The 23,812-nt window shown below is 48.4% G+C and overlaps 1 protein-coding gene across 4 annotated transcripts in view; it reads right to left on the bottom strand.

Moving 5' to 3' along the window:
• The window catches only part of SAMD4A (sterile alpha motif domain containing 4A), a 101,339-nt gene that overhangs the window by 14,326 nt on the left and 63,201 nt on the right, over positions 1-23,812 (bottom strand). For 2 of the 4 annotated variants that reach the window (XM_061462601.1, XM_061462602.1), the window contains exons 4-6: positions 8,897-9,160; positions 3,253-3,362; positions 2,520-2,606 (exon numbers count right to left, since the gene is read on the bottom strand). In XM_061462601.1, the coding sequence (XP_061318585.1) occupies positions 2,520-2,606; positions 3,253-3,362; positions 8,897-9,160 (461 nt within the window). The remainder of the gene's footprint in view (positions 1-2,519; positions 2,607-3,252; positions 3,363-8,896; positions 9,161-23,812) is intronic. The other 2 variants (XM_061462604.1, XM_061462603.1) reach the window with 1 other exon arrangement.

Below are 23,812 nucleotides of genomic sequence, written 5' to 3'. Positions count from 1 at the left end.
GGCCCATGGCCTCGCTCCCGCTTCAGGACCCTGCTGCAGGCCATGGTCAACAGCCATGTTTCGTTCACTGAGTCTTGGTTAGACCAGAGGAGCTGTGCAGGCACTGTGTCTGATTATCCAAGGATGTGTTCAGACATGAATCCCCAGAGATAAATGAGCCACATCAGCCACTGGGACTCAAAACCAGTGGCAATCCAGCTTAAGCATTTCCAAATTTCCACCAGGAAGATGAGAGCAACTGAGCCTGTGAGATTTCAATGCCCAGACCAGTGAGTATTTTGGTCCCTCTCCAGTAATCCCACAATCAAGACAATTCAGCTTGTCTTCAGTTTCCAGCACTGCCTTCAAGCCTGGCTCCCCACTAACTGCTCTGCCCCAAAGAGTTTGCCAGAGCATCACTATGCCGTGGGACCATCACAGAGCTCAGGACCGCACTGGGATGCAGAAGCCTATTCTGCAGCATCAAAGTGGGGACGTCCCTGCCCACACTAGGATGGGCTGGGGAAGCGGATGCAGAGGAGAAAGGGAAGGTTTCAGGGGGTGCAGGGTAGGTAGGTCAGACATAGAAGGGGAGACCATGATGCTGCAGATGAACTTATATCCCTATAGTGAAAACATTCATCTTGTAGATCCTGGGGGAGGTCCACCCAGAAGGGAGAGAATTTGGGTACATCCCAGCCTTACTCTCGGTTACAGTGCGGATAAAGATCTCCCTTTCTATGGTCAGATCCTCATTCCACTGATACGAGAGAACTGCATTTTGCTTTTAACATAGCCTGGACCAGAACAGCTTGCTGCATGCCTCAGCATGGCCTTTCTAGTGAGATGCAACTTGGAAAAAGGCAGCTTTTTGGAGTGAGTCCGGGCTGCACCCAGGGAAGAGACATAAAATGGGCACACAGGCTGTGTGTGAGCCAGCTGAAGCCCTTACATCCCTGCTGCACTCCCAGCTTGCTCTCAGGTGTCTCAGCTCCACTTCTCTCAAAGACCTGGTGTTGTTCTGCTGGGCATTATTTTTGGGGAAAAAATCCTGTTCTGCTAACCGGCAGAGAGGGGTGGAGCAGCTCTTCCCAAGAAAGCAGCAATCTTTAGCAGAGAGACACTGCCCAGAAAAGCCAAGTCTCACACATGCTCTTGTTTAGCACAAAGAAATTGCATGGGAAGCCTGGAAAACCAGAGATGTCTCCTCCCTAGTAAAGCAGCTCACAGGCAGCTCTGAGCCTCAACAAAGTGGGACATGGTCACAGCTCCATAGCCCAAACCACCCCACAAGGGCTCAGAATCAGTCCCTGCCACTTATCTCCCATATTTTACAGCGTACGGGGCTGGTTGTGTCACCTGAACTGGGCTCCAGCTCCCACACCGCACCAGTCAATCAATACCAATTTCAAAACCCAGGCAGAGATGCAGGGAGAGAGGCTGTGCAATTGTCTGGAAAACACATTGCCGAAGCAAGCTCAATCCAGTGGGCTGTCTCTTGGATTTAACAGTTATTATTAATATACGGAGGTAAACATTGCTTTATTAGCTCCTGCCATACTCCGAGTACAATCCCTTATTATAAATAAACGGTGAAGCACTGAGCTAACAAAAACACCAATAAATAGCAACATGCCACGTAAGTATTTAAAAGCCCCTAGAGTGGGAGGCTCTGCAAGTTGCTGTTTGAAGATGGTGCAATTAAATATAATATAATATTGCGATAATAAATAGTGAGAGTTTGGGTGAGCTACACCCAGCAAGGCTGTGGTGCTGTTGCTTCTCTGACAGCCATTTCTGCAGAGTTTAAGATTTTGCTGAAGTGACAGAGAAGATCCTGTTTGCTCTTGCTGGAAATTCAACATGTTGTTCAGGCACTGATGAGGGCATCTGTCTTTTTATCTGGGGACAGACTGTCCATAGGATGCTCCAGAAAAGCACAGTGGCCCTCAACCTGACAGACACTGGGCAATCCCGTCTCTATTCGGGGATGGAGAGGCAGGAGCAGGTGTGGGGGTCCTTTTGCTGGCCCCATGCATGGAGGAGGTCTCACAAGAGGGACAGTGGCACTGAGAAGGGAGAGGGAACCAAGTGGCCGAGGGATAACAAGTGGTTAAAGGCTCTGCCCAGCTGGTTCTCCAACAGCAGACAGGACGGCAATGGCTGATGCAGCTACAGCTGGTCCTGCACCACAGTTCAGCAGATAAGCAATTACCTTCCCATCAGTGTCGCTGGGATGATATCTTCCATCACTTGAAGCTCAGGTGTTTCTAAGCACCCTGGAGCTGATTAGGGCTTGTACCAGTGCTGTAGGGTATATTTGTCCCAGCTGTGTGAGTGCCAGAGGTGGATTAAGACCACTCTGCAAAATACAGCCCCAAATAAAACCTGCATCTGGTACAGGAGTGTTTGAGACATCGCTCAGATGCAGCTAGGCCAACAACAGACTTCTCTGCAAAAGATCCCAACAACATGTAGAACAGAATTAACTCCTGCCCCCTTGAAAAAGAAGAAATACAGAAGTGGTTGTGATTACTTACCCTTTCTAAAGATTTGAGCAGGTTTTGTCTTTCTTTTAGCTTCTGGATGCTGATCACTATTTTGTGTCTTGCGCCTTTGGTAACATTCTGAAAAAAAAACAGAACAAAACCTGATGTTAACATTTGCACAGGTTATCCCAAATCCATCCTCCACTAAACAAAAAGGGCTGCTATAAATTAATCCAATTCCTGAGTGCAGAGATTAGCAGGGGACACAGAAAATTACTTAGAGACTTGCTGAAGATAAGAGATTTCCAGCTAGTCTGTCCCTCCCCGGTACGTCTCACACAGTTAAAGCAAAGGTGCTGACCGGCCCCCTTCATCCTGAGCATAACAGAGAGGCAAACCTGAAAGCGGTGGCATTTTCAAAGGTTAACAAGGCAGTCAGCCACCAAAGCCCAGCTGACTTTAAAGGAATTGGGTACTGTCGACTGTGCCCCTGAAACTCCTTAATTTAATCCCAACTGGAAAAAAATGCAAATGCAGCCCCCAGTGCTGGAACTTTCATGCTGGGATTCCAGTCAGAAATCTGGGACAAGGTCTTTTTCAAGTACAGCATGGGTTTTTTCACTCCCCAGAACCCAATTTTCTTTTCTCCGTTTGCTTCACAACCATCTGCAGGCAAAAAGCCTTCCATGTGAAGGCACAAAAAGAGGCATTTGGAGGCATCTCCTCTACCAATATCACACGTCAGGACCATCGTGGATTGCTTTATGACTGATGTGGGACGTACTTGTGCCTCAAGCTGGCATTCGGTGAGGGCCATCATCTCCTCGTACGTCATCTGCGAGAAGAGGGCAGCGTACTTGTGCAGCCGGAGGCTCTTCAGCCAGGCTGGGACATCTGCAGCACAAAGGTAAGGAGATGAGAGCTCTCTTTGAGTTCATGATACTGCTTAACCACACGCGATAGCATTAACACCAACATGAAGAGTTGATTAGGTGCTACCTGCCATCCCCCTGCTCCTTCACACACCTTACTGAACTTCAGGGACCTTTTGGAAGACATAGTGCTATGGATATGGGTGGTAGGAGGAACCAGCCCCTGGATGAGGACATAGTGCTATGCGTATTGATGGCAGAAAGAACCAGTCCCCAGATGACAACACGTTCTCAGAGGCTGAGTTTCTGCAGCTGAGCCACCAGGAACTAGCCCACAGGGAGCTGGCATCACACCACTGCACTCCTTGCTGCCCTTCTCCCAGGAACATGGGAACAGCCGAAGTTAACGGTGTGGTGGAGCCTAGGATGAGCAAATGGCTGTTTTGCAGATGGCAGACACTGCTTTATGGTGTGAGGGGAGACGGTACGTGCTGAAAATTTAAATGGCTGCTTAAAGAGAAATAAAGAGATGGGTTTTTTTTGAGCATGGAAAAATCATGTGTCATTGAAGATGGTCCCTTGTGTTTCAGAAAGGTGACCTGGGACCTCAAATGCACTGACTGAAATGACTTCTTCCTTCCCATTTGCTATCTGCAAAGTAGCACCTCCGTACCTGGCTGGATGGGTACCCAAATATATTTATCTAAAAATACTTTTACCCTTCTGACATCAATGTGGTTTCACAACGAGGGACCCAGGAGGTGAAGCCTTCCTTTGCAACATGCAAAACCCCACCAGACCCCATGATGGGGCATCCTCCACAGAGAATGCAACAGGACATGAGCCTCCTTTGCTACCACCTGCCCAGCAGTTACTCAGGGTTTCACACGTTTGGGGGGCTCCTGCTGACACTCCACGAAGTGGGGGGACCCTGCAGATATCTGTGCTGCAGCACAACACTGTGCCTGTGATGATGCATCCTACAGGCTTCAAATGCTGTGCCAAACTGGCACAAACTGCTTTATTTAGCATCTACAGCCCAACAATAGCCTGGCCTCAGACTACCGAGCTCATGCACTCTGTTCCCAGCAACCTCTGATCATTAGTCCTTGTCTCCTTCCCCACCAGCGAGACAGTGTTTCAGCCCAAGCTCTCACACCTTGAATGGAGGGAGCAGGTGAGGCCTTGAGAAACCTCTCTTTCGTGGCTAAACACCAGTTAGCAGCAACTCCTCCCCTCTCTTTGACTGTTCCTGATTCAATGCATGGGGTATGTGCTGAGCCAGTACACGACCCCATGTAAGGCAGGGGCTGATAATGCAGGAGAGCCCCAGGGGAAGAAGTGATGCAACGCTGCCCCGATGGGGTTCTTCTGCCCAATGTGCCCATTGAGGGAGGAGATGGAATGGGGCTTGTACCGTTTTCAGAGTGATTTGTACCCATTGTGAGCTTCCCCTGCTGGGTTGGGCCTGGCATGGGTGCTGGTGCTCTGTTCACCACCCCAGAGGCCAGCATGAGGACAACCTTCATGCCATGTCCAATAACCTTCACTAACATAGCCAACCTCAAAGGTTTTCTAGGCTGATCCGATTGCAATGTGTGAGGAAAGACTTGCTTTGGAAAGGGATCAGACGATGCGAGGAGGAAAGTCACACTGCTGGGACATCCCATGGTATGGGTGGTCTCTGTCCAGAAAGCGTCACGCTCCTAAGTGCCAGATGCAAGTCAAGGATCATCACAGACCTATTCCTGAACCAACACCATGTTGCTGGAGGGGACAGGGCAAGACAGACTGTTGGGTTGGTCCCTTAGGTCAATTCTTACATCTGCCAGAAGTCTCCTGCTGCCCACTGCCTGGGCTGACCCCAGATCCCACTCACGTCTAAGCAGAGGATGCAAACAGCCCCAGAATGCTGTGTTTTGCTCACACTTGCCATACTGTGATATACAATAGGATTTGTGTTTCAACGAAATTCCTCAAATGCTGTACAGGAGATTAACCCCACACCACCATGGGGTCAAAGCAGTAACTGAGCATGGATGGGCTGAACTTCTGCTGTTTTCCAAACATCCTGACACGGAACTGTCCTAAAACCTACTACTGGAAGCCTCTTAAACCAGTTTTCTGTTTAAAAAGCCATAAAAGCTATTAGCAGAAAGCCCACTGTTTCCAGCGCAGGACTGGCAGGCTCAAATCTCAACTTCATTTTAACACAAAACCACACCATTTTAATGATGACACATTAAAAGCCTTCCTGATCCCTTGTCCCCAGTGGCAAAGCCCATGGGGACACTTTCAGAAGAGAGATACAACTTCATATGGCTACAAACCCTGCAGAAAACCCATCTCCAACCTTTGCAGAGGGTCAGAGTGCAGAGGCAGCTCTGCTTTCCCCTTGCATCAGCCTCCCTGGACAATCTCCTAATCTGGGGGAGCTAAATCCCAGAGCCCCCTTGCCAGTGGGAACGGCAATCCCAGTAGCAGGCCGAGGAGAAGGAGCCACCACAGCACACAGAGGGATGGTGGTGGGGCTTTTCCCCTTCCCACTGGGAAAAGGCAATCAGGAGGTACAAGGTTTTCTAAGGCAATTTCATGGTCCTCGGAAAGTCAAACTTCCTAACGTTCCCCATGGAACAGCAAGCCGCTCGCCTGTGGAGCTACTCTTTAATCATTGATTAGTGGGAGCTAATTGCAAAGTCATGGCATGGCTGTCAGAAATGCTGCGTCTGATGTGAGCAGCAAAGCGAGGACTTCCATGCTGCTCACATACGTTGTTCTCTAGGAGTATTAAACACTGGAGTTTGGTTGGCACATGTGTATCTGGGTGCTGGCACAGAAATTTAGGAGGAAAACAATTCACACCACCACATACACATACACAGGCCAATATATACACAGGACATCTTCAGAACTGCCCTTAGGGCACACTGTGTTAAGCCATAGACATACTCACAGAAGAAACCTTCAGCTTTACCCAAACCTTCCTCCTAGTGCTCCCTGAGCTATGCAGCGGACAGAGAGACAGGCTCCACAGGGAACAAAGTGCCCATGTCTCCCCTGGAAAAACCAGGGGCCAAGAAAAAATCAAATGGCAATTTTCCTTCAGCATGACGATGAATGGAAATGAGAGAAAATAAGTGACATTAGGGCATGAAGACAGATGGAAAAGAGAGAAACAGGTAACATCATGGGACATGAACTGCTAAGCCACATCGGATGGGGGTCTCTTGTGGGTCTGGTTTCCCCACTGTCCTCCTGGATGTGTTAAAGAACGGAGCTGACCAGAGACACGGGTGACACCAAACCACAAGAGCCTGCAGGCACACAGGGAGACGTGGCTGCAATTCAGAGAAAGGACTTGGCAAACCGAGCAACTGGTCTGGATGAAATAAGATGCAACCCAATAAAAATGCACAGTTGTGCGTTTCTGTAGGAACAAGGAACGGCACGAACTGAGGGCAGGGAACGGGCAGTACTTTTTTTTTGCAGGAAAGCTGTGGGGATACAATGGGTCATATGCAGCCCGTGGCGGTATGCTATTTGAGGACAATGAGCTATATAGCCACAGGAACGCTGTCCGTACGGCAAGCAAGTCTCTGCTCTGCTCTCAAGTCCAGTTTTGGGCAGCACAGCTCCAACAAAATACGGACTTCCTGGGAAAGAAAAAAACATCAGAGAGAAGCAAGAACAATCCAAAGTTTATAGAACTCCATCTGGGAAGAAACTGGATTAGTTCAGTCTGAAGAAAATGCAGTGGAGGGAGGAAGACACAACAGTCATAGACACGAGAGGCTGCAGACATCTGTTTTGCATGTTCCAAGACAGTGGGACAAAAGCATTGGTTAAGTAACAGGGGAAACAGGTTTAGATGTTTGCAACCCTTACTCCAGTGGAGGATGATGCCTGAGAAGGGATGGCCTGAGGAAGGGCAGCATCTCCTCCAGGGGAACTCCATGAAGCAGCAATGGGCTGCCTTAATATGTGGAGTATATTTAATTGGTTATTGCTCGTGGACAACGTGGGCAATTCCATCTTTGGGTTTTGCAGATTTGGCCGTACAGATTGACTGCGTTGCACTAGAAAGTTTCTATCCACACAGGTCCTAGAGCTGCAGCTGTGGATCACAGGGAGCCAAGCTCCCCATGGACTCCTTTCCAGCTCCATCAACAGAAATCTGAAGAAATGCAGGGTTAAACAGACCCCTGTACACCACCTGCTCCCAAAAAGGGTCTCCCAGCCTCACAGACTACAGGATCTGGCCCCAGGCATGGAAAGCCTTGGGGACTTCATACTGATTACAGCTTAGTCTTCAACATGCTCATGGTGACCCCTCTGAGCCTGCCTGTCTGTCTGCTGCTCCAGCCAAAAGGTCATGCAGGCAGCAAGAGCCACAGGTTAGCGAAGAGCCTGAAACAGGACCGGAGATGAAACACTCCCTGGCTGTGCTACCTGATTAGAGGTTTGTTAGCGAGCGGAGCTGCTGAAAAGCAAAGCCTCACTCTGCAAGGATGCCATAATGCTCAGAAAACTCTCCTGTCACACCTACAGCCCACTGCCCCACCCCAGAGCAACGCCACAGGGAAATTCTGGCTAGGGAGAGGGCAGAGCCCTGAGCATCTATCTCACGAGGGAACCATGAGGGCCTTTTCATGCATTCATTCCACACACACGAATCATAAGTGCCAAGTCAAGTTCCACATTGCAGAGATTTATACGTATCTAGATTTGTCTGTAATTAGAACAAAATCAGACCTTGTGACTATTAAAAAGTATGACTATTTCCTTATTCTGATACATCACTGGTCTTTACATAATTGAGTTGCTTTGCATCAATGAAACGGCAATTGTTTAAATCAGCCTGTGATAGCTGGGGGTTCATTTTCAGTCGTTTTGTCTGTTCACAGGAATACAGAGTTTGCGTTTGATCAGTTTTTATCTATTTACTCCTCTACAGCCTGAAGTTTGCTCTTCGACTGCAGCAACAGGGTTTCGTTTCTGCCTCGTTTACCAACAGGATCACACATATTTATTGGCAAGAGTCCGTCTGAAATGCAGGTGTAACGGGAAAAACAACTGAAATACACAGGATAAATACACTGCAAGCAAGCATCCTAAGCCAAAACTTCCCCAAATACTTGGTGGGTACCAAACACTGCAATGGTAAATCACATGTGGCCTGTTAAACTTACACTAAGCTATTTTTCACCATAACAGAAAGGAAAGTGAAAAGAGCACCACTTGCAGCCAAAAGCCAGAGGCTATGGAAAAAATCCAGCTTTTTTGAAAGCTGGCAGCTTGCAGGATTTTGGGGCAAAACCAGCTCATCGGCACCCAACTGTAAGACATCAGCTCAGAACCAACAGCTGCTTATAAGAAAACCTAACTTATACCCCTAAGCCTAAATTCCTAGGCTGGGAAGAAACACTGAAAGGCCCCGTCTGGTTACAAGCACTCTCGCCCAAAACCGCCGAGCCCCATGCTGCTGGGAAAACAGCTTTTCCCCTCCTGCCTCTGGGTGCTGGCACGGCGGGGGGAGGCATCTGTTTTTTCACTCACCTTTCATCCCACTCCCTTCCTCCTGGAATGTGTTACGAGCGGAAGGCTGATCTTCTAAATGTTCACTCCCACCACTTCCCGAAGAGGCTACACTGCTTTGTGGAGACAGGGGGGCATGATCAGAAGGGATGCACTGGGGTCCTCTAGCTCGTAAGTCCTCATGAGACATCCATCCATGTCCTAGAGGTTGGTTTGGCACATTCATGGGTGGGGTAAGGGACACAGAGCGTTTCAAAGGGCTGTGGTGTGTCTGGCCTGAGAGAACTGAAAAATAAAAAAAAAAATAAAAAAAAAAATCAAAATCAAAGAGGTTATTCCCCCCTCGCGGCAACAGAGTCCCCCAAAAAAATCACTGACATCATAAAACACGTGCTGGTTGGCCACGGTGCTTCGATGATGGCTTTGCAGTGCCCATGGCTACCTGAGCCCTACCCTGAGCTCTCCACTTTGCCTCCCGGGAAGCAAAGGGGATGGGAGTACCAGCAAGGAGGTGGGGTTACATGAGCTATGTTGGGCTGCTTAAGGAAAGGTGTTGTGTGGGTTGCATCTCTAGGAAAAAATGAAAAATCAAACATCTCTGGAGGTTTTCCCCATGTGGAGTCATGGACCGACAGCAAACCCAAGCTTGAGACTGTGCTGGGTGTCTGGCTGATGCTGCTCGCCAACCCTGGAGCCCAGGTTGGTGTCACCCTTGCAGGGAAGGCACTGCTGCTATTGCAGGTGTAATGGGAATTTGCAAGTGACTACACTGAGGCCATGAAACTCACCCTGCTAAAATCATCCAGACCTGTATCCTGCTGGGAAAAGCATAAAAATCCCAAGGGTGGGAGTGTCCTCACACAGACCCAGGGGACACTCCTCTGTCTCTCCTTTGGGATAGGACTTGGCTTATGCCCAAAGCACGAGCATTTACACATCTGCCTAACATCACTGTGGAGGTACTTCTCATTCATAGAAATGTCTAAGCCTTGCTGAATCCCACTAAGATCCCGCACTTCGCTGAGATATCATCAGCAATGAGAGCATCCCAGCTGAGCCACCCATCAAGTGTACTTCCCACCACAGGCCTTGTAACCGTCCACAAAAGCAAACACCCAAGGCACTGGTGAAAATACATGCATGACAAAGAGGTCTTCACCTCTTTGAAGGTGAATCCCCCCAAGAATAAATAATCTTTGGAAAGCTTTAGATTTGTTTTTCCTTCCCAGTTTTATAAGGGTTTGTATTTCCTGGCTGAAATTTTGATACTATCAAGTTCAATCTGTTTTAACAAATAACTTTAACACTGCTAGGAAGAAAGTGATGCACCAACTCAACCCCTGTGATTTGGAGTAACTTCTTGAAAAAGGCTTTACAATGAGTAGGCATTTACTTGCCTTCCAGTCAAGTACAGAAATATATCCTAGGCATGCTAAAGTATTAAATACCCCCAAATCATGATTTTCTGACACTTTGCTAGAAGTACTGCAATTTAATTAGATTTTTGAATACAATTGTTAATGTATAGTCTCTGGTTTTCGCTCTTATTCTTCCATACTGTCTTGTTCAGTTTTACTTATCTCCTTAAAGATTTAGGTATCTTTTTTTCAGGCCCCTTGGTTAGTAGGGATAATACATGGTATTTAGAGGAAAAGAGGAATATGAACAAACTATCTTTGTTTCTGTTAATGAAAAATATATTAAAAGATTTGCCTGTTGGCTAACAAAATTCAAATTCCACCACTCACAAAGTCACTAAACTGCTGGTTAAACCATAAATGCAGTTAATGTATTTTAAAGCATGGATTTAGGATGTAAACCACTTGTTTAATGTTTTATTGCAGTTACTTTTAATGAAATCAGTTAAACTTCATGGGGGCTGTTTCCTGGTAACTAAAACCCAGAAGATATCTGGATTAACCATCACTCAGCCGAGCCGTGTCTCATTGCCCATTAAGATAACCAGGACAAGTTCTGGATCTAGTGCTATGGGAAGGTCCTTTCTGGTTTGCAACAAACCCAAGCCAACATTGCTGCTTTTAATGTGCCCCCGAGTACAGATGTGGGGTTCACATTGTGATGGCTAACAAAACTTCTGCACTGCTTAACATGGACTCATTTCTATAGACAAGAGCAAATTCTGCAGAAAGACACTGATTTCTCAAAATGAGAGCTCTTAAGCTTCATTGCAGGGTCGATGAGATGAAAAGCAGATTTTCTGCTCTAGGGAAATCTGAGGGCAGAGGAATTAAAATGACCTTTCAGTCCATATGAAACTGAAGCAAGAACTTTTCCATTTTTCTTCTAAATCAAATTTCCTAACTCTGTACAAAACCTGGGGGAAATTCATTGTCCTCGTTGCTTTTCCTCCTAGAGCACCAAAGCACTAACCCCCTTTTTCGTATTGGCAGGAATTCATCCAAACCATGCATGGCTCCTCCACATGTTATTTCCTAATATAAATGAGCCTTGGTGGAAACCCCCCAGCCAGGTGTACTGTGCTCTGTGCTGTAAAAATTAAGTGGGGTTTAATTCCCAGCTAAAGCCTGGGGGAAAACCTGCCATCAAAGCCATCTCTGCTGACCAGAAGTGCAATGAAAATGACCAAGTAGAGGGTTTATAACAGGAGGGGAGAGAAGAACCCCGAGCTCGTTTGCATTTATTAAGCAGCCGGTGCCACACGCAGCTGATGGATGAGGCCAAAAAACTCTGGATTCCTGCAATGTCTAAGTTGTTCCTAGTTCTGAAAGTTTTCTTCTACCAGCACATAACACTAACATCACGCTATAGAGGGAAGCAGGGGAATGGCTTACGGTGAAGAATTTCTTCCCTTCCCATTAAATAACTACAGAAACATCTTCCAAAAGTCTCCTGGCAGGAAAGGATGTCAGTGAGGACCTGGGATTGTTTTTCAGAGCAGTGTTATGTTTCCTAAAGTTGTGATGCATCCTGATGGGGAAACAGATGGATTTCAGGTGATCTTGGCCAAGTTATTTCAGCAATTGCCTTTGCAATTGTACCCCCAAAGAGCACTGAAATGGGGCTCTGTAGATGTCGTAACACCCACCCGGAAGAAAAAAAAACCATATTTAGCATTGAAAAAAAAGGGAAATAAAAAGAAAGATAAATCAGTTGAAATGCAGCCCCATGGCTGAGCACCACAGCGACACTGTCCAGAGCCTGATCCGTGCCTGCTGCCCTCAGCTGTGTGCTAAGGGGACAGAAGCCACCATGAATTTGTTGGGAAAAACTCTGGTTTAGGAAGTATTTTTGCCCTCTGAATGAATGAGAGATGCAGGGGAGTGTATCCAGCATGCTTTTTGGATGGTCCAAGGTGAACCCAGGGCTGCCAACAGCTGAGCTGTGACAAGTCACTTGAAGTGGTGTTGCCTATTTTGGTAGAAAAGGGCTAATTTCAAGAAGGTTTTTGTTCGCTGAAGATCATGTGGAACAGCATCAGACATTTGTGTTGTGGTTTCTTGGGGTTTCAGGCCAATTTTTCAGCCTAAGAAGGGAAAAGCCACCCGTTGCTAAATTAAGAGCTGAGGAATTGGGCTCTGCAGGCTGACCTTCCTTCACATGGCATGTGATGGCTGGCAAAGTGCTCACCTTCCCTCTGCCCCAGTGCACCCTTCATTAAATCTGGTTTAAAGTGCAGCAAAAGTCCTTGACAAGACACATGCAGGGCTGGTGTGAGCACTTCCAGCAAGAGCCAGATGCACTGCTGGATACAGAGAAGTGTTCAGACCGTTTCCGGACCCAGCGTGCCCTCCACCGCTACATGGTCCCCCACTAGGTCCCTGAGACCCAGAGGACCTTTACAACCACCTCACAACCTTTATACCAGTGCACAGTCCATACAGTAGATTTCAATTCAGAATAACATCCTTCCCATGGCTGGAGAAAGGAAAAATCACTGGAAGGTGCATGCTGAACTGTTTTGGATATGGGTTTTTTTTAAACCTAAAAACAGCACTTCTGCAAATCCGGTTATGGTGCATCATCAGGCATGTACAGTTTATTTTCTGGTCTGTAGATACCTGCATTAGCAGCCTGACCCCAACTTGCTGGAAGTGGGGATGTTTTTAATCTGCCAAAGCCACATGGTCTCTTGCACAGCCCGGAGGCACCCCCATGGTGGGGAAATACTGAGCAACACTCCTGCAATCCCCCTTGCAAAGCAAGCACCAAGTTCAACTCGGTCCTCTCCTCCACCTCCTCCTTACTACCCCAGTCACGAAGCATCCTCTCCTCCAGGAAGACTCCCCCGCGCTGGCAGACCAACACTCTTGGCTTTTCCAACATTTCTGCGCTGAGGACCCTTGGAAACAGCTGCCGGAGGGTCATGCTGCCCGGCTGGCACCCAGCCTCCTTCCTGGGCACCTCATTCACCCGCTCCCCACACTGCTGCAGGCAGCTCCAGCATGGCCAAAGCAGAACCTGATGGAACATTTTTCAGCTCAACATCCCCTAAACCCTTGGAGCCTTTTCTTCTGCCTTTTCTTTTTCCCCTTCCCTAGGTTTTGTGGCTGTGACTTTAACTACGTTGTTTGTATGATGCCGGATAAACCATGTCCTTGCTTCTAAATCAGGGGCTGATATAAGCCATGGGGGGTGAAATGAAGGGTCCTAAATGCAAGCAGCCACTGGGTAGCTATGTGCATTCGGGAAAAAGAAATACGTAAGCAGAATGCTGCCTGGAGCAGACATTAGGAAGAAGCACAGACTGCAGAAAAGCCTGTCAAGCAAACTTTTTTTAAGACATGACGTTTATAAACACAGTTTCCTGTTCAAGAAACTGGAAAGGGAAACAATAACTCAGTTGTTGCTGCTTTCTCCAAGCAGTGCATGTGAGGCCCCATCCAGGCACAGCCAGGGAAGGGGATGTCTCTGCTGACCACCACAGAGGGTTTCACAAGCCCTTGCACAGCACAAGCATGTGTGGATCCAATGTTTGGCCCTGGCAGGAACTGCTGTTATTGTTATTTACTCACTTATGTGCAGCAGGAGTGGGGCTGCATCTAAAGACAGGCAAACACAGCTCTTGGTGGCTTCAGCAATCCAACGGGATGCATTTCTGGAAGGAAGCCCAGCTCGTCTCACCAAGGAGCAGAAGCTAGGGAGCTGCTTCTAGGTCCTTGTGCTGGGCTTCTCACCAGGCCGGAGCCAGACAGACCAGGTGTGAATCCCAACTGTGATTTAACTTGCAGACAACAGGATGCACAACATGGAGGCTGGGGGAGGTGGGAATCTGGTGGAGGGGCTGTGGAGGATTAGAGGCATATTGCAAGAAGGTGCTGCCCTGAACCACACTGCTCTCTGGGTAAATGCAGCGCTCTATCTCCAAGCCAATAAAAGTGGTTTCTCTCATACATTTATACACAAACCACAGAACAAACAGTGCTTGTCCCTGGGGAATCCCGGTCAGTCAGTAACAACACTGCTGTGCTGAACCCAGTCCCTGTCATTACCCCAGAATTCACTGATTTTTTTTCATACGGGCTCCCAGCGGGAATTCCCCCCCTGCTCACGGATCAAGGCAGATAAACAGTGCTGGGATGCAGAAACTCTCCTTCCTTTCTTTTCCAACCAGAAGAAATGTCCAAGGGCATCTGCTCTGCTCAAGCAGTAGCCCATGCTCCCCACTGCCTCCACCAGCTGCTAGTAAGATCCCTGGTCTGAGGAGCATGTGCCTGCTGAGACCACCAACAGCATCAGTTCCTACTACATGTTACACTTCAGATGGGGAATCCCCTCTATCAGTTATAATCATTTCAGGAAGCCAAGCTGGAAGATGTACAGTCTTTTAAGAAGGGTCTTAAGCCAGTCGAGTGGAAGGGGTGAACGTAAAAATGTCTGTAAATGCCCCAAGAAACTGGGATGAAATAATCCCTAAAGAGTCAAAAATCTGAGGAGTGAGTGACGGGAGACAGGGTGCCTTTAGCAGTGGCAAAATACAGGAGGACAACATGCATCTTAAATGATGCACATCTCACAGTCATCACCCGACCATCATCAGGGAAATTTCACGCGGAAGGAAACAGGGCTTTACTACAGCCCTGTAGCCTTTCTTGTTCTCACCAACTTACTTGGGATTTTCTCCTCCCTCGTCTCTTTTTACCCACTTTCTCTCATTCCAAAATGCCATTCAGCCCTCCTTTCCTGTAGGCACACAGCCTGGATTTTGCAAGACAAATTCCTCTGCATTTCAGCCTTACCATCTTCTGGCCTCTAGCTCTTGGGGACTTGCATGCCCCATCCTGAGCACCCTGTATCTGGACTGATGATGTCTTATTCCTTCTCCTCTATCTCCTTCTTCCAAGACCATAAAATCTTACCAGCTCCAGGACAGAAGAGGCGCCTTGTGGGTCTCTGAAGCCACTGAGGAGCAAATGCAGAATCCAGTTCCCCACATAAGATGCAAAAGATACTGCCCAGCAAAGATATGTCAGGACTTCCCAGTACTGCGCCAAATACTGAGCTCTGCAACGCACCCCGACAGTCCCCAGCAGCAACAGGTCAGCAGCAGCTGCTGTCATAAAGCATGTATTACTTCTTTCCCATTATTGCTCCAAATTAACTCAGCTCAGCTTTCCACCTCCTCTACATACCAACAGCATATGCAACCTAAAAATCTGCCCTCATCATCCTCCAAAACATTTCGACTGCTCAGATATTGTGTTGCATTCGAGTTACGGCACAGATCTCTGCACCAGCTAACATGAGACTTTATTGCTCAGCAAATGGGGGGGACGACTATGGCTACAAGAAAACATCGAATGCAGAGGAACCAGCCTCGCATAAAATTGCATAACAAATTTGAGGGGAAAATAAAATAATAATAAAAAAATTATCTTGAGCCTGCCAAAGCCGAGCCATTGATTACACCACGCTTGATCCATTTGCATGCAGAGAGCTTTGCTTTGGAGCCGAGATGGAAACAGAGTCTTAATATAGCTGGAGAGAAAATATCCTTCTTGCACTCTCCTAACTGCACTTTGATAGGAAGCAACTACAGAGCAGATGGTGCCTATATATAATCACCAGACCTATTATCCCAGCCTCTTTTAGTAATTTGAAGGGATGTGATAACCACAAGGAGAGCAGCAAATATTCCCCCTCCCTCCCTCCTTTCCTTCTGCTAAGAAAAATATATAATAAAAAGGAAAAAAAAAAAAAGGGAAGAGGAGGAAGCTATAATTATGGTAACAACTAGAAGAATTCCCAAATGAAGTAAATAACTATTTTGTGCACTGCTCCTTTAAACCAGAAGTCAAAAGTTAATTAAATAGCTGCATGTTACTGAGTCAGGAGAACACAGCAAGTCCACGTGCCATTGGGAAGGAGACTGGAGTTGCTTCGGATGAATCCAAGCCCTAGCACTCCCTTCCCTCCTTGGTGCCCTCCTGCCACTTTTCTGCAGCTGCTGTTTGATGGCTGGAGGAAAGAGAGCTCATCTGTCTTCATTTCTTTACTTGCCATATCCCAGAGTTGCACAGTTTCAAAGGATGAGCAATAGGAATGCAATTCTCTCAGGGGTTTCTCACCCCACAAGGATGCTCAGGAAAACATCACAAATCTGGTTTTCCTGAGGTTGCAAGGGAAGGCTGGGGAAAGGTGGTGTTGGGAAGCTGATGTGGAGGAGCAAAAAGGGTTTTAGGGGGGACTGCATGCCTCTGCCAGCATGGACCCTTTCTTCCCTTCTGCAGCTGCCGGATGGGGAAAAGTGCCTTCCGGCAACTAGGAGCCCAGGGATGAGTTGATGAGAGCAATCCCTAGCTCCAGGCAGCTAGAGGCATTACTCAGCAGGCACTTTATGGACACAAGATAATAGTGGAGGGGCTGAGAAGCAGCCCCTGGGTACCTGGCTTCTAGATGGAGCTCCTGGCTCCATACTGATAGTGTCTGGCTGTGATGCAAACTGCAGATGGGGCCTCAGAGGGCAATGGAAAAGGAAAAGCTTCTTTCGGGAGAGCAAAAAGCTCCTATGCAATGAGTAACCACAGCTTACTGTCACCTGTGCCAGTATCAGACAGGCACCAAGGCAGCTGGTAAAATATACCTGGGTCTAGGAGGGTGCATCCATCAACAAAACATCCCAGTCAACTGACACAGGAGACTGTTGAGGAGTCTGAGAGAATTACTGGGGATGTCTGATTTTGCTCTGTAGCCCAGAGAACATCAATCAGCTGTGCTGGTGGCTTCTGCCCTGTTTCCAGGTCATAAGTATGATTCATTGGTGACAGGAATCCCAAGGACCATAGGAGAATGCACAAAACCACTGTGGCTGCTTCTTAATACCCCTCACAAAGATACCCAGGGTGCTGTAAGGAGAACAGAGGCCGTGTTGGAGCTGCAAGCTTCAAGCTCCCCCCACTCTGACTTGCAGGTCGAGGATGGCGTCCTACCCCCCACTGCCAATGGACATGCAACACACTAATGGCTGTGCAAACCCAGGGCACACTGTCCCTGCCCTGAGTGCTTATGGTCAGTGACTGCACTGGTATTTCAAAAGTTGAGGGGATGGGAGCATCCCTGGGTGCTGCTGGAATAGACGTTCCCGAATTATGTGGTCTCAATCCAGCCAGGAAGCTGCAGAGCCATCCGTCTCTGAGTAGGGCGCATGAATTTAGGAGCATCTCCTCCCTGTAAGGAGATGTGTGGGTACATGCAAAGATCAAACCTTGCATATACCAGGTTTGGAGGAAGCAGTGGTGTGACCCCAGAGGATTCATGTGCAGCATGCCTTCCTACGGCAAAGACATGTGCCACCCATTGGTACCCACTGCTCTCCCTCCTCTTCACTGTCTGCACAGACCAACATTCCCCTCTGCCTTCACTGCTTCTCTAACAATGCCAGAGCTGTGGCAGACCATATTATACAGATTATTTCAAGTGCCCAGAGCATCATTTGGTGTTGCAAGGGCTGGTTTAGGAGCACCCATGCCGGTCCGCACCTACCAGCAGGCAAACCCAACTGATGACATCCACGCATGCCACCCATGGTATCACATGGTGCAAATCACATGGTGCAAGGAAGCCTCAAGGTTCCCTCCCCTCTTTCCTTTTGGGACAGCAGCATGACCCATCCACCTTTTGGTGACATCTTTGCTTCTGAGCATCATGGCTGACAAAGGACCACAAGATCCAGCCCGCCGCTCATGTGAAAAGCCACCCACTGCAGCATACTGGTGGGATATGCATTTGCTTCTCTGCCTACTCTTCTGCTTGGCAGCAGGTATCCATCACTCACTCAGCACCCTGCCTACAGCAGGATTGGCACACAGCCCAAAAGTGCTGCCTGCTGTAGGCCGCACATATGCCCCCCATCGTCACTCACTCCCACATGAGAGCAGAGTGGGCATGGCACAGAGGACCCCATCTCTGTCTCTGTGATGTCTGATGCCTCGGGTAACGTCAACTCTGCTTTGCTAACCTCAACCCCCCAGAGTCATCTGCATCCTCTCTGCCCAGCTTGGGGACCAGGTCTGGGCAGTATGGGAGCTGGGCTGGTGGTGGGATGAGCACATGTAGCTGGCCCATCAACTAAAATCATCATGGCCAGCAGATGAGCTCGGAGAGAGTGGGCACAGCTTGCTCTGTTTTGATTTTGGACACCTCCCTTCTAAACAGAGGGCAAGGGACACAGCAAATGGAGCACCTCAACAGCAGGAAGTGCCACTGGCTATAAAACACAGCTCTGCAGTGACCACTCCAGAGTGGCAGCAGATTTTCCCCAGCAATGCTGACACCACAAAAGGCCTCCACCACCAAACCAATGGTTTCCAGGCTGAGGGCAGGTGACCGTTCATCTCCCTGCCTGCAGAGCTGTGCACTGTATCTCCCAGGGACGAAGTGCTTTGAATTGATAGAGGGATGCGAAATCTGCATCTGCTGCTCAGAGCTGGAACAGAAGATTATGGTTGGACTAGATGATCCTGAAGGTCTTTTCTAACCTAAACAATTCTATGGTTCTATATTGCCCTCACTCTCAGTTCCTTTTACTGCTGTATTTGTGCATATTCTCCATTGATTTGAGAAAACCACTGCACTCACGCATTATGTTTGTACAATGACTCTGATTTTGTTTTCAAGCTACAGAATTAGGAAGATACTGTAGCAATGGGACCCTGGCAAAGTGGGTGACTCCTAGAAATGTTCTCCAACGCACAACACTAGAGGGCATGAGTAAGACAACAAATGCCCCCGTGTACCACTGCTGAAAAGCTCAAGTGCAAGGAAGGGCAACAAGCTTTTCTCAGTCTGTAAGTAAAAGAGAAAAAAAGCACTAGAGGTGTCCCCACCTGGCAAGATGAGTGCAGGGTGCCAACTCTTAGTACACAGCATGGTAAACTGAGCAGCAAGTTTCTGAAGGCAATTTCTGAGTACAAAGCTAATTCCCTGCCCCAGCAAGAACAGCGCTTTTGTTTGCTTCACAGTTGTAACCTTATTTAGCCTTTTGCACACCGTGTAAGTCAAACATGGGCTGAGGCCACACAATCCCCTGCAGGTATCACTGCAAATCTACACAGAGGAGAGCACGGTACTTGCAAGCTGCCCATCAACCCAACACAAACCAGGGTGGTCCTGAGGGTTAAAACAGGCAAGTAGCCATTATCAAGCTCAGTTTGGATACCCGGTATGATGACAGGGCTGTCTCCGGTGGTAGGCAGTAAGCTGTTGCACAACAGTGTAGGGGAGGAAGAGTCAGGAAACTCACACTGCATTCATGCCAAGTGGTGTCTTTTCTTGGTGTCATTTCTTCCCCCGCAATTCACTGATGACCTGGGGAAGAGCTTCACCACCTTGTTCATCTACTTTCTCACTAGGGAGTCCATAACTGGGACACATGCAGGCAAAATCCAGCAAGCTACATCATGCATACACATGCCAACATACTGTTTTAATGGCTGCAGACCTGCCTGTAGGGCAGTAGCTGGGATTGAGTTTCTTCTGAGAAAGAGGAACACTTCCCAGGATGGCAGGGTTTCCACAAGCTGACTCTGGGCTTGCCCCACAGCCAGCAGCCTTTAGTGGGAACTACACACAAGAGTCCCTCCTTCTGCAGGGTGCCCTGCTGCCACCAGTATCTCAACATTTCTTGTGGTATGGGGAGTTTGATCACCAGTACAACTTGCTACTGCCACTAGAGCATGACTGAAACAAGCATTTTGTGAGAGCTGGCAGGTGCCTAGGCTGGTGTGCATGGAAGAAAGTATGCTGACTTATTCCCTCTCTTCAGCTCTAGGACAGGGTAAGACATTATTTGTCTTTTTCAGGACAAGGAGATTATATAGGTATTTCTCCTGCATTGCACTGCTCATTCTGCTCTTTCCTCACAGACAAACACTACCAGTCTTCTGGCAAAATTACCATGGGAAGGGTGTAGCAGGCTTGAGCACCCAGCATCTTTCTCATTTGTGCAGAAGCAGAAGGCTGCTGCAGACTGGCAAGTCTAAGGACTCCTCTGTTCACTCACAGGGGAACTCAGGCAGCGCAGCAGCACTGACATACCAAAGACTTTGCAACATCTCTCCTGTGCCAACACAGTTCCAATGCCTGGTCTTCTGCTCTGCAGGACATTCCATAGCAAGGTCTCTGACTGTATCTATGCATCACTGACCTGTGATGCACCTCATGTCCCCTGGTACCACGCACACCACACCTCCAGGCATCGGTGCCACTCCAAGTGACCACGGCACACGCACCAGAGAAACATTAGGTGCTCACCCAAACAGGACTGCAAGGCACTACTGGCCATGCACGCAGATACCACCATTACCAGTCCAGGGACCTCCTCCTCTTTTTGGAAGGACAGATAGGAGCCAGACTCCTAGACACACAAAGCTCCAATAAGACCAAGCACTGCCTGCCTTCTTCAGGGACATCCCCCACTGGGGCACCAAACATGACATTGCTTTATGGCAGCACTACAGCCCATATACTGTCTGGGCAGAGCTCCTGTCTCCCAGGCAGGGTGACAACTGGAGGCACTCACCCTGGCTAAAGTGCTGCCTGTGCTTGGCACTGAGCTGCCTCTTCTGGACATCTACTGGAGTAAGGAGGTCCTCACTCCTCTGCCAGAAAGAGCCTGCAACTTCTGGCTCTTAATTCAAATCTCTGGAACGAGATGCTCCTCCAGTAAAACTAAGACCTCCTGCCCCTGTGCAGAGACTTGCCCATGGGAACCTGCTCTCAATGACAAGTTTAAGCACCCTAGCACTACACCAGAGGTGAGAGGACAGAAAATCTCACCATATATTTGATAAAAAGAAGCAATACTGTTATCCCCAGGTTATATACTGGGAGTACAGGACCAAGACACTCGTCCAGATGTATGTCAGAGCCAAGAACCAAATCTTTACCTCTTTAGCTGCAGTTCAACAGGCTCACTATTGCCAACTGGCATTGCTATCACTATCACCAAACCTTGTGCTTTTCTTTCTCTTTTCTTGCTTGCACACCTTATGGTCCAAATGAGACCACTGTACCTGCACTCCACCTTCTCATCACTGGACAAGTGTATTTAATAGCAGACCTTCCTTCTCTGCACATACAACCTTCTGAGAGGGCAAAAAACCACAGGGTTAAGCTATGCTGCACTTCCACTTGACCACCAAAGCCCAGCATTGCACGCCATCAGATGGTACTCGGGTGGAACCAATTACACAGGGGAAAGGAAGAAGCTAGAGCCCCCACGCACGAAGCTGTTGGTCTGCAGTTTTAAAGGTAGCTGCTTTTCCCTTTTTCAGAATCTGTAGGCCCTGTGTCACTGCAAAGGCATTGTGCAACTGGGCGTTTTGCAACCGCTGCCTGACTTGGCTGCAGAGCTGGGCTCTGGGCTTCACCCTGTCCCACCACGCCTGGAGCAGCACTGGCCAGCTGCCCACCTGCACTCCCAATCCCACACTGAGGCTCCTTTTCTCCCAGCACACTAAAGCTTCATTTAAGGTTGTGGCTCAAGCTGAGAAAGCAGTTATGGTGACGCAATGGATCGGAGGGAGCACACGAATTTCCATCTCTTCGGTGAGTCCATACCCTCAGATCGCTCCAGACCCAAACCCATCACTTATGGCACTGGTCCCACTCCTAGATCACCATTACTGTGGTAAATCCTTCAGAGCACTCCGAACTTGTCCTGCAAAGGCTGGAGGACTCCAGCAAAATCTCCTCAAGCCTGGCTAACACCAGCCAGCACTGCTGAGAGAGAGCTGGAGATGAACAAAGCCTGAACCTGTGTCTAGGTCAAGTCAAAGCCAAGGACAGCACAAAGCAAATTACCATGTGAGCTTCAGCCATCCCTATTTAAACTCCGTGCTGTAATAGTGTTGCACCTAATTATGCCACAATGCCAAAAGAAAGTACCTTGGGCAAGATCACCACATTATTTCTCTGTGAAAGAACTCTGCCCCGTTTCAGCACGAGGAACAGGCAGCGCCTTTGTGGGGACCGGTTCAGGGAAGGCTGTGCCCTGGATTAAGCCCCTGCCCAGATAAACACCTCCAAGGAAGAGGGAGAATTCAAAAATAACAGCAAACCCTAAACAAACAATAACGGTTTGAGGGCTTTGCTTTGGAATCAAAGATTAATAGATGTATTGATCGACCCAAGGGGCTGGGACAAAGGCTGACAGCCATGTTTATTTTTTAGCATCTGTGGACTTACTGTGCTTGTGTCCAAGCAAATATTGCATTAAGGGAAGCTTATGAGCTAACACATGAAGTGCAGTTGGATCATCTGTAGCTCAAACCGCAGGCTGTATGAACACGCTGCCACCAAAGTACATTAGCAGCAGTTAAAACAGCTTAACATTTAGGACTAGACTGGACTGAAGATGTGTTCAGATAGCTCTGCAAAGCTATTTAGCCATAGAAATACATGTTGACCCTGCTGCAATGCTCAGAGAAAAGTTTCCCTGAATAAACTCTACAAACCTTGCATCTCACAGACAACGTGAATGAGCTGCCCTGACACCATGAAAAGCATCTACTGCTGGATGCTACGAAGGACCAGACTGTGCAAGGCCTGCCATGCTGGGACTTAACGGCAGTGGATGCTGCAGCAAAACGAGCAGCAGAGATGTGGAGAGGTGCAGTATTCCAGCAAAAGACCAGGGTAAAGGGTAGGGCTGCTGCCAGACCCACAGCTGCTCCCATCCCAGCACTGTGCTGCTGTGCACACCTTATTCTGGTGTGGGGAATTTAGGAAAAACCTCAGCAGTGCAGCAGCTCAGGCACTGCTGAGTAATTTGGCTGTTGCCTGGGTTTCAGCGCCTTGTGCTAATGCTTGGGGTCCCCACTGGACAAGAAGCAGGTTTGAGAACAAAAAGGCTGGAAGAGACACAAAGGGGTTTTTGGAAAGTGTTATTCAAGACGTAACACATCTTGCAGAGCTCCAGCCACTGCCAATGATTAACCTGCTGCACCAGTCAGACCTCCCTGCTTCCAGACCTCAGTGTGAGGAACCAGATCCCTACAGAAGCCATGATCTCTTCCACTGCCTCCATGGTGTGCAAAGCCTCTGAACTGCCAGGCATGCAAAAATCACAAGGAAGAACCCCCCCCCCCCCCCCAATAATCGCTAGTGAGGCTTAACAGACCAATTGCAAATACATTCACCGTTCTTCTCACCCTGCCTCCTTGTTAAGCCTTTCCCATACAGCTTGGTCACTCTGAAACAGCTTTCCTCTGCAGTGCAGGGACCCAGCTCTTGGAGAAGCTGAACATCCCCAAGGCAGCAGGAACTGGGGCTTCACAGACAAGGGGCTGGGATGGGTGTGATGTTCAGAGTCAGTGGAGAGGCTGAGACCCTTCTGCTAAATCCCTGTTTGGCAAAGCAGGCAGCACTGCCTGCAAGGATGGGCAGTGGAGAGGCTATAGCAGGGTGCTATAGCAATAGACCCAGAGCTGTGTTTCATATCACTGTCGACTTCAAACA

This window comes from Pezoporus flaviventris, unplaced genomic scaffold (assembly GCF_033815535.1).
Source record: "Pezoporus flaviventris isolate CSIRO_AGI_PZ_B2104156 unplaced genomic scaffold, CSIRO_AGI_Pfla_v1 ptg000035l, whole genome shotgun sequence".
Taxonomy (NCBI): domain Eukaryota; kingdom Metazoa; phylum Chordata; class Aves; order Psittaciformes; family Psittacidae; genus Pezoporus; species Pezoporus flaviventris.
This window is presented reverse-complemented; position numbering and strand designations above follow the sequence as displayed.